Raw genomic sequence first — 11659 nt, 5'->3', positions numbered from 1 at the left:
TCCTGTCATATTTTAATACAATGTGACTATCGAATTTAATTTTCTAAGCAAATGATGAAGGAGATGGGAAAGTTACTGGACTTTAACTAGGGTGGTATTGTTTTATGATATACTTTCATTCCCACAGTAAATTATGTCAAATACACTCTCCCTTACATATAAACTCAACTTATTTCTTTTGCATGTCTTTATTGATTTTAAGATTATGTAGATATGGGATATTCATTCACACATATTCCAAGGAATCTCTAAGGCACTGCTCATTCAAATAGAATATTTAATATTATAATAGTAACAGTGATTCAGCTACTAAACATGTTCTAGTTTATAGACTATCTAAATATCTTTTGAAAAACACATTTCCAGAAATAAATGTACTGTTCTATTATAAAATGTGGCATTTTTTTTTCAGGTTAATTCCCTACTAAAAAGCCTCTACTAGTTATTGAGAGGACATTTTTAAATAAATTTATTTTATTTATTTATTTTTGGCGGCCTCGGGTCTTTGTTGCAGCGCGTGGGCTTTCTCTAGCTGCAGCGAGCGGGCGCTACTCTTGGCTGTGGTGCGCAGGTCTCTCATTGCGGGGGCTTCTCTTGTTGTGGAGCATGGGCTCTAGGCACGCAGGCTTCAGTAGTTGTGGCACGTGGGCTCAGTAGATGTGGCTTGAGGGCTCTAGAGCGCAGGCTCAGTAGTTGTGGCGCACGGGCTTAGTTGCTCCATGGCATGTGGGATCTTCCCAGACCAGGGCTCGAACCCGGGTCCCCTGCATTGGCAGGCAGATTCTCAACCACTGTGCCACCAGGGAAGGCAAGAGGACATTTTCTGACTATAAACTAGTAACAATAATTTATGTTTACACTCCAGAACTTCTCCTAAAGTATTAATATGGCCACTTAAAGAAGCCCAAAGCATATGACATCAAGATCTGTGCCTGATTTATTCACTCTGAACATGGATTATTATGATTGAACAGTGGGTTAGGTCTTTAAATGTGACCACTTCCCACCCACTTAGTGGTATTTGCATGTTTTAAGTATCTCATCATTCTGGCAATAAACCAAATTCTAAAAAAGTAGCACTTATACAATGAATGGTCTTCAGGGCCCAGAAAATAATTGTACAAGTGCTTGTTAGAAAATCATAAATAAAGAGGCCACAGTACACCCACCGGAATAAATTCTGCATCCAAGTTGGCCAACATTTTTGAATACTTACTGGGTACAAAGAGGGTCAGCCACTGCACTCTGGGTGCCCACCATCAGTGTGTGAGACCCACACACACAACCCAACCACCCACAGGAGGCGGAATGAAACAAGTGCTATGAAAATAGAAGAAATAAGTAATTCTCACTGACACAGAAATCTGAGTAAACTTCTGTCGCTGGTACTTTATCGTTCGGTCACTTATCTGTTTGCACTCACGTGTTTTGTAACAGTAGTGGTCTGGCAAAGGGAAGTGTGAGTGTTAGTCTCCCATTTGTACATATAATCCCCATTCCTCCATAAATTGCATGAGATAGGCTTCATGTTCCTCCAGTGTCTTGTCTGGAGCCTGATCCTGGTAGAGTCTAGATAAGAGGCCCTCCTCCTTGAGTCCCTCAGACTCAGGATGCTTACATCTCTCTGAGTCATGTTCAAAGCTGGATAATGAAGGTATACACAGCCTGCCAGTCTGAGGGTCCCAATCGACCAGTGTGGTTGATGGTTCTGCCTCTGGCCCCTCCTCTGTGTCCACATGCCCCTGCGGCAGGTGGTCCAAGTCTCTGAGCTGAGGGGTATATGAATATGGTAGTGTTTGTGAACCCAAGTCTGCTAAAGTTGCCTGTTGCTCAGATAACTTTCCTTGTAGGGACACTTCCTCCTGCAAATTGAACTCCTGATCTCCAGGCCCCACAGAAATGTCGCTAGTTCTTATGTCACATTCATATTCGATGACTGCTTTATCTGTGGCCATTGTTCTGCTGGGTGGCTCTTGCTGGGTTAAGGAAGTCCCTCTGGTGCTTTTCTCAGAGTCATACACAATGTCCACCACATGTGAAGCATACCCCAGGTGTTTCACCTCCACTTCCTCCTGATGGGGCTCCCGGTCCTCACTGGGCTCATTCAGGTCTGATGCATCGTTGCTTTTTTCCATTACACTTATATCCTTATGAGGAGTTTTAGAATCCTCCAAAATACTGAGGGTGATAAAGTTAATCACAATTTTTTCAGCAGGTACAAAGACTCTTTTGTCAAATTCATTTCCATAAATCAAAACCTATAAAGAGAGTAGAGAATGGTTTTCACCTTTTCACTTTAGAGAGACGTTAAAAACAGCTGTTAGATCACTAATCATTAGAGAAATGCAAATCAAAACTACAATGAGATATCACCTCACACCAGTCAGAATGGCCATCACCAAAAAATCTACAAACAATAAATGCTGGAGAGGGTGTGGAGAAAAGGGAACCCTCTTGCACTGTTGGTGGGAATGTAAATTGATACAGCCACTATGGAGAACAGTATGGAGGTTCCTTATAAAACTAAAAATAGAACTACCATAGGACCCAGCAATCCCACTATTGGGCATATACCCTGAGAAAACCATAATTCAAAAAGAGACATGTACCAAAATGTTCATTGCAGCTCTATTTACAATAGCCAGGACATGGAAGCAACCTAAGTGTCCATCGACAGATGAATGGATAAAGAAGATGTGGTACATATATACAATGGAATATCACTCAGCCATAAAAAGAAACGAAATTGAGTTATTTGTAGTGAGGTGGATGGACCTAGAGTCTGTCATACAGAGTGAAGTAAGTCAGAAAGAGAAAAACAAATACCGTATGTTAACACATATATATGGAATCTAAAAAAAAAAAAAAGGTTCTGAAGAACCTAGGGGCAGGACAGGAATAAAGACACAGACGTAGAGAATGGACTTGAGGACACGAGGAGGGGGACGAGTAAGGTGGGACGAAGTGAGAGAGTGACATGGACATATATACACTACCAAATGCAAAATAGCTAGCTAGTGGGAAGCAGCCACATAGCACAGGGAGATCAGCTTGGTGCTTTGTGTCCACCTAGAGGGGTGGGATAGGGAAGGTGGGAGGGAGAAGCAAGAGGGAGGAGACATGGGGATATATGTATATGTATAGCTGATTCGCTTTGTTATAAAGCACAAACAGATACACCATTGTAGGGCAACTGTGCTCCAGTAAAGCTGTTAAAAAAACAAACAAACAAAAAAAACCAGCTGTTAGAATTTATACTGTCCCCAGATAGTTGTACAGGCCTATTCTTACCAACTCATGGAAGTGAAAGTTATGTTTGGAATATGAGGGAAAACTCCCTCACCTGGAGGCAAGGGACCCAAGATGCACGAAATGCATATGGCAGTGAAAAGTGGTTCCCTGAGTGGTCCTGATCCAGTCCAAGGATCGGGGTGTGACTCCCTCTTCCTCTAACTGGCTGAGGGAATTCAGGGGGCTTATTTAATTTCTTGAGCCTCCTTTTTTAAATTCTGTAAAATCAGAATTTCTGCTGTGTCAGGAGTGGTGAAGACTGAGAGTTTTTGAAATTGCTTTATTAATTATAGTTTACTATGTGTTTATCAATAAGCCATCCTCTGGGCTACCAGCTCTTTTTTGCATATACTCTGGACAGGAAATGTGGAAGGGCATGAAAACTAGGTGTAAAAAGAGAAATAAGCACATGAATAGAGATGGTTTTACTTACTTCCCCCATACACCAAACTAATCATGCTATAATAGGGCCCAAAACGGAAATTCATCTGCCAATTTATAGCAGATGAGTTATGTTACAATTCTCATTGTCCACCCAATGATGCGATTTCATTTAACTACAAAATGGGAACTTCGGCATCTTTCTTTTACAAAAATTTGGGTTTCAAAAAGTCACAGGCTGTCAGTTCTCCTGTGCTTTTTCCTCCTAGGAAAGTTCTCCCTACATCATTTAAAAGCTAACTCTGAAACCTAAATGAAGGCAGAATAATAGAAACATTTAAAAACAGAACAGGAATGCATGTATGTATCGTGTACATGTGAACACGTATTTTGATAATTTCCAAAGAAATAATTTTTGATTGTTAAAATATGCTCAGCCTTGGGAAACCTCCAGTACATGGTCCAGAAGCATAAGGTTTGTTCCTTCTTTTACTTTCTTGCTTCTCCTTGCTGTGAATGATTAAGTCCTGGCCGCTTTCCCCCTAAACGTGTTTCCATTCCGTGTCTGTCTCCAGCCCTACATCCCCCTCTCCTCTTTTAGACTCTCATCTTCTCTCTCCTGGACAACTCCCACAGTCTCCTAGCTGGGTTTGTTGTTTGTTTGTTTCTAGTCTTCCTCCCCCTAAAGTTGTCTTTAACACTATCCAGTTGTATCTAAAACTCAATATTGATCATAATGATCCCAACTCAAAACCCTACAGAGTTTTGCAAACACAATGAAGCCCAAGGTCCTTCGAATAACTCCCCACTTCTCCCATTACCTGGCCTTACCCCCCACCCTCCAGTCTCTTCTTTCATAGCTTCTCATCAGGAACCTTATGGTTTTGCAAAATTATATGGTTTCCCAAACATCCTCCTACCTTTGCCCCTGCGGTTTCTCCCACTTGAGGTAGGTGCCCTAACTCTTACTGAACTTTCATGACCAAGCCCAGGCATGAAACTCCTCCTCCTCCACGTAGGGTGCCAGCACCCTTCCTGTACCCGCAAGAGTCCCTAGAACCCACTTTCATCTTAGTCTTCACATATCCTTTAAAACGTCTAGTCCCCAACTAGACTTCAGCCTCTGGAGGGGCAGGGATCATGACAATTTATCTGTGTACCTCAAGACCTAGTCTGATCTGTTCCATAAATATAAAATCTTTGTCAAAGTTAAGGAATCTTTCTCTTTGGTTATGTTAATGAGTTAGTCTAGTACAGAAAGTGTTTTTAATTCATCAACTCTTTAACTTGAAACTCACTGTGCCCATAAAAGGAACGGTATCTGTTCTAGAACCCCCTTTTCTATCTTCCTGGGGTTGTTATAAACCCTCCTACCACTCTAGGCACTCACCAGATTTGCTGGGTGTTCCTCTTTGCTGACATGGGTATATCTGTACATGGAGTAGCACATCACAGAAAAAACAAACACAGTAACAGATATGGGCAAAACATAGCAGAGGATGATTTTAACCTTCAGTGTTGATGTTTGATCTGTAAAAAGAAAAGTGGGGTGGGGTAGACAGTTGTGATTTGGTGTGGTGGGAAAACACTGGTAACATCAAGAGGCTTTGGAGAGATCAGTTACTTTTAGGAATTCAGTTTTCTCATTTATAAATTGAGAAGCTTGAGCTAAATGTTAGAAGGGATCTCAGAATTCTTACTCTCTCTGACAATAGGTGGTCTTAAGGAATCATCTGGACTTGTCTCCAACCTTTACAGCAAGGATGCCTTAACAACCCAAGTCAGAAGATATTCCAACATTTTATATCTGGCTATGAGATTCATGCTGGTTCTTCTATTTGCAGGAAAGTGTGCCTGATACTCAAGCAACTCACAGCACTTCAAACCAAACAACAAAACCTTCTTGTGAAGATCCCATTAAGGTGCCCCACATTTCCATGCCCCTCATTTGACTCAACCTTTTCCATATATTCAGGACCTTGCCACGAATTTATGGCGTCATCTTCTGTGTGACAAACAGAACCATCCTTACACAGTTGGCCAGGCTTTCTGGTAGGTCTGGAGCTTGGGGATGTGTGGAGAGGCGGCTGAATTGGTGTGTGCTGAGAATGGCAGTAACTCCCTCCGTGGTCCTGCTGTGCCGTAGGGTCATAATGAGTTTAAAAGTCCAGGGGCTTCCCTGGTGGTGCAGTGGTTGAGAGTCTGCCTGCCAACACAGGGGACACGGGTTCGAGCCCTGGTCCGGGAAGATCCCACATGCCACGGAGCAACTAGGCCCATGAGCCACAATTACTGAGCCTGCGCATCTGGAGCCTGTGCTCCGCAACAAGAGAGGCCGCGATAGTGAGAGGCCCGCGCGCTGCGATGAAGAGTGGCCCCCGCTTGCCGCAACTGGAGAAAGCCCTCGCACAGAAACGAAGACACAACACAGCCAAAAATAAATAAATAAATAAATAAAATTAAAAAAAAAAAAAAGTCCATAGAGGAATGAAAAGATCTGGTGAGTAGTTTTAAGAAAAGTAGCCCTGGATCACCATGGATCAGACTATATGGTTGATAGATAGGACTCACTGTGACTAATTTATATTTGTTAAGCTCCTGTGGAGTACTTGTAATTTGTGAAGGTTAAATTTATGTGTCAATCTGGCTAGGCCACAGTACCCAGTTATTGGGTCCAACGTTATTCTAGATGTTTCTGTGAAAGCATTTTTTAGATGAGATTAGCATTTATATTAGTAGACATGAGCAAAGCAGATTACCCTCTATAATGAGGGTGAGCCTCATCCAATCAGTTGAAGGCTTTGATAGAAAAAAGACTGATCACATCCCAGAAGAGCGAATTCTGCCAGCTGATCACCTTCAGATAAGAACTGCAACATAAATTCTTCCTTAGGTCTCCAGCCTTGCAGGGTTTGAACTTACCAACCTCCAAAATCATGTGAGCCAGGTCCTTAAAATAAGTCTCTATCTCCGTCTTGATGTGTGTGTGTGTGTGTGTGTGTGTGTGTATACATTTATATATAAAGATTATGTATATTGTGTTCTATGGAGAACCCTGACTACTACAGCAGTGGAAAAAGGAGCAGCTTTAGCACAAATGACAAAAGTTCTAGGGCATTCCTTACATACTAATACAATCAGCAAGAGTGTCGTGGGAGTATTCTAATCCTTGCAGACGTTGGATACTCTTGATGCCTAGTCCTGGGAGAGAGCAGCTAAGTTGCTGTCCGGTTAACTGTCTAGTTAAAGAGTGGAAACAGAAGCATCATGGACTTCTGGTCAACAATAGCCAGTGGGAAAAGCCCAGGTATGGGGGTCCAACTGCAGGCTCTTCCATCCCGAAGAGCACATCTGTCAACAGGTTCCACATAGAAAGATGCCAATAATGCAGATGTTGCAGATGGCTGAGCATCACCTGCCCCTACTTCAGGCTACAACTCAGTCCAGTCCTTTTTTTTAAAAAAAAATTTTTATTGGAGTATAGTTGATTTACAATGTTGCGTTAGTTTCAGGTGTACTCCAAAGTGATCAGTTATACATATATCCACTCTTTTTTAGATTCTTTTCACATATAGGTCATTATAGATTATTGAGTAGAGTTCCCTGTGCTATACAGTAGGTCCTTATTAGTTATCTCTTTTACATATAGTAGTGTGTATATGTCAACCCCAATCAATCCAGTCCTCTTAATACAATCCCTGGCCTCTGGACCAAACTCACCCTGGTAAACAGAGCCGTGACAACAGTGACTGAAGGCACTTAGTATACACCAGCACATGTTTGCAACAATCAACTAATAAACTGTATCTGTATTTTAGGAATTGGGGGATTGTGGAGGGCAGAAATATTTCAAAGAATAGTCCCAAAAGAGCTAATAGTGAGTTTTGAAAAAGTAGACCCTCATAATGGTGTCTTGGAAAGGTATCTGGGGTGCTCTAACAGCTGGGATATCAAGAAAGGTCAGAACATGAAATGGTACCTTGTTATTACTTTTCCAAGACTAGGGAGAAAGTCGGCTCCATCTGCTTACTGGGAAGTATTTCATTTGATCTGTACTTTAGTTGCTTTAGCTCTGCCGATGGCTTAAATGATTTCCACTGGGAATTCATTCCTACCATTTGCCCACTGATCAAGCTGTTAGTAAACAGAGCACTTTTCCAAATACAAAAATGATTTCCTCAATCTGCTTTGCTTTGCCTTTTGCTTGCTTTGCATTTTAATTTTATTGATATTTGACATATGGTAGAGAACCCTTCGTTTTAAAGGGAAAGGCATGATAACGATGGAGATTCAAAAATAAAGCTTTTCACTTCTGATATGTATTCACAAAATTCCTTTTTTAATCCTTAGGACAGTTTCATCTCGAAATGTGGGAGGCTTGAGGGGAGAGGAAAATGGGGGTTCTGTCACCATTCCTGTCCCACAGCTGGTGACGGAACCAAGTCTTGGGGAAAACGATTGTGACACTTGGCAGGCCAGCACATTTGGAAGAGAGAAACACAAGAAGAATGGATGAAGAGCCATTCAATGAAGGTAAACTTTAGGATTTATTTTCAATTTTTAGGTTTTGAGTTCAGGGTCTTACCACCCTCAGGGAAGAACAATTAAACAAATGCCAAGCTCCTAACTCTAGTCTCCTAACAGGAACGAGAATCTTCAACCACACTTCCTTGGCAGCCAAGTTCAGAAAACACGAGGAGACAAATAAAAGGAAAGACAGAGAAGCAACTATAAGAGTGAGGGAGTAATAACTGATTTGCTGATCCCAGGCCCTTGCACAGCCTTGCACAGTGAGTGATATCTGAACACAACCTGCAGCGCCTATGATTTGTATTCCCGAGGGGGAGCAAAAGACTCTGTCGTAAAGTGTTTTTAGGATACTGCTTTGTTTCTAGGAATAAACTCATCTGATGTTCTTAAAGACCACAGAACTTCTACTGATCAGAGTGATTATAGTTTTAAAGAAGAAAAACCGTGTGTGTAAAAATTCCTATAATTCTTATTTCCCAAGGTAGAGTCTTGTTGGACTGGTGCTAAGAGTTCCCCAGGAGGTGAAAACACTCCCTACCGTGAGCCAAGTTCAATGGTAGAGTCCCAGGCTGCTCAATGCATTTCTGGTGATGGTTGTTTCTGCCTTCACTTCAGCCTGTTTCTGGTAGACACGGATTTTCAAAACCTTGTCTACACCACCATCCTTCCTTCTAGTTTTAGCAGATTTCCTTCCTCAGACCAGCTGAGATTCTCAAAGCTTACCTTTCAAAGTACTGACACATCGCTTCTCAGAAGGCTGAACAAGGCGAGGAGGGCCTGGGACGAAGGACTCCACGAGGACGCAGTACAGAGTGTCCGGCTCCAGCCAGCTGAAGACCAGCGTGCGGTTTGTCACACACTGGGACCACTAGGATAGGGAATTGCGAAGAGCAGTTAGAGCCAGAGATTTCCAGCACCACCCCAGACAAGTAACTTTAGAAGGAAATAGAAGACTGAGGTACCATTAAGTCCTTTACTATCACTAAGAGCTCTTTTTTTTTTAGCAACAGCTTTAAAATATCCTTTTCCTTCAGCTTGGCAGTCCCAGTTAGGGACTGGACAAATTGTGGGAACAATTCTAAATAATGACATAAGGAGGGATTTCTTCTTCCACTTTGTCCTGTGTTCTTGCTGATATTTTTTTCTTTCTTGGAGAGTGATTGACAGATGTTAAGTAAGTAAAAACTCTCCACCAAAGTGAGGCGGACAATTGCTCTACACACCAACAGCAACATCATAGCGGAGACTTTCTGTAAAGGAAATCTGAAGGCAGTTTTAAAAATTTCTACACATCAGCTTCAACTGTATCTTGTATGGCAACACTTTTGAATATCACACCTTCCCAGATTCACGTGCCGAGAATTTAAGCATCAGGGCTGCGTGTTTCCAGCATTAGCTGCAAAAAGTGACACAAATTATAGGTCCCCGTTCCATTTCAGGCTTACCGTTCTATTTGATTTAGTATTATATATGGACACATTATACTTCAGATTAGAGTATATTTGTTCCAGGGAAATAGAGTTTTCTTCTGGGTTTTTCTTCCACTTCTTTGGAGCCGTCAGAACAATAGATATGGATTTCTCATCAGTAGTCAAAGCAACCTCTGGTGGGCCAATTTGTGCTTAAAGGGGAGGGGAGAGGGAATTATCATGTTCAGATGTAGAAATCACCTTGGATGAAACAATATAATCCTACTGGGATCAAAGCTCTAAAGCCCACCCTCTTTTCTGAGATGCCTCAGAATGCTCTAGGTGGGCCCAAGTGATACCGAATCTTGAAACAATCATGTCACACACTGATAGAATGTTAAAACAGCAAATTTACTTAGTCACATGTAGTTCCTAGTCACATGGATAAACAGTACTAGATGACGGTAAATATAATTAAAAGTGTTTGCAACACTCCTGGGACCTGAAACGTTGGTGACAAATAACATTAAGAGGATTTGATGTGTTTGTAAAAATCAGAAATGGAGAAATGAAGCGCTGCTAAAGACCTTTGGGGAAGTAACCTTTGGAGAATGATCTAGAACAGAGATTAGCAAACTTTTACCATAAAGGTACTGACAGTAAGTATTTTAGGCTTGGCAGGCCATGTGATCTCTGTTGCAACTATTATTTATATAAATGTAAAAACCATTCTTAGCTCTTGTCCTGTAGAAAAAGAAAGGGGAGGAGGTGCTGCATTTAGTCTGAGGCCATAGTTTGCTGACTTCTGATCCAGAAGGGCAGCAAGGGAAAGGCTCTAGCTCCAGAACTTAGGGAGTGCTTGTAAATTGCATCATGGCAGCTCTGAGTGGGTCCTTTATGGCTGAATCAGTCACAGATCAGGGATGGAAAATTTTAAAAGGAAATACCAGGAAGATGTTGCCTTAATTCTGAGTTACATCTAGAAATTAAGTCGTAACTCTACCAAGTCTGTAACAAGAAGAGACTTAGTTTGGAGATCAGAACAATCTTTAATCAACCTGCAGGCATATGTCAAATAGTTTATAAACCCACAACATTAAAATAAATCTGTCAGTTGTTCCTCAAATTATATAATCTCAACTAAACAATAAAACCAAATCAAAATTTGATAATATTGGCATCTAGCGTCAATTCTGGATCCGGGAGCAATCTTAGAGACACTTGGCCAAAACTTTCATTCTAAAGATGAGACTCTGAGATGCAGCAAGGTGAAGTACCTTGGGCTGGTCACTCCACCCAATGGACAGAGTGCAGAGCACTGGCCTCGACAAGGCTGTCTATGAGGCAGAGACTGTTACATTAGGGGGTCAGATGAACTTGATATTGATACATGTTTAACAGACAACTGTGTTACTTACTTTCTAAAAAAGGATAGAATCGTCCAGTTTCTGCCCATTTAGAACAATTCGTTCCCCAAATGGCCTTAACCTTGGCATAATATTGATGTTCGTAGTCAGAAGTTTCAGCAGAGAGATCACAGTAGGTCCTACTGATATTTCTGCATTCGGATTTATTCAGCCATTTCTTTTGCCCATATCTGCTGAGAAGGAAACTGTGAATTAACAGTGAGGTGCCCTGTATGCTTTACAGTAGGAAAAAAGAAAACAGTCATTATACAAAACTGAATGGAACTTAAGACCTTCTCTTCAGAACAACAAAAGTGCTTATCATTGAGACAAAAAAGAATCTACTTTTGCTGCTGGCAATTTTTTTCATTAGCTGTCAGGAACATGAGTCAGAGTTTCTGTGATCACCTTTCTTTTCTGTGAATTATAATGTGGATGGTACATTTTGAAAGCATGTATTTTATTATTAGGCTTGGCCTACAGTAAAAATTTTACAGACTGTGTGATCAATTCTTCTATGTAAATTTTTAGCCCACATGCATACCAAGGTTAGTTTGGTGGGTCTTTTTTTTTTTTTTTTGGATTGATTGTTTTAAGAAAAATTAGTCATTTTTTCCTTGGAAATTCTTCTTGACATTCTCA

General features: G+C 41.2%; 1 protein-coding gene across 3 annotated transcripts in view; it reads right to left on the bottom strand.

Moving 5' to 3' along the window:
* Window positions 1-1329: 1329 nt before the first annotated feature.
* Window positions 1330-11659, bottom strand: part of IL20RA (interleukin 20 receptor subunit alpha) — a 35446-nt gene continuing 25116 nt past the window's right edge. The window contains exons 3-7 of one of the 3 annotated variants that reach the window (XM_082405717.1): window positions 11030-11211; window positions 9648-9823; window positions 8926-9070; window positions 5063-5202; window positions 1330-2258 (exon numbers count right to left, since the gene is read on the bottom strand). In XM_082405717.1, the coding sequence (XP_082261843.1) occupies window positions 1467-2258; window positions 5063-5202; window positions 8926-9070; window positions 9648-9823; window positions 11030-11211 (1435 nt within the window). In that variant the 3' untranslated portion in view covers window positions 1330-1466. The remainder of the gene's footprint in view (window positions 2259-5062; window positions 5203-8925; window positions 9071-9647; window positions 9824-11029; window positions 11212-11659) is intronic. The other 2 variants (XM_082405718.1, XM_082405719.1) reach the window with 2 other exon arrangements.

The sequence above is a fragment of the Balaenoptera borealis genome (genome assembly GCF_965194805.1).
Source record: "Balaenoptera borealis genome assembly, chromosome: 9".
In the NCBI taxonomy this organism is placed as follows: domain Eukaryota; kingdom Metazoa; phylum Chordata; class Mammalia; order Artiodactyla; family Balaenopteridae; genus Balaenoptera; species Balaenoptera borealis.
This window is presented reverse-complemented; position numbering and strand designations above follow the sequence as displayed.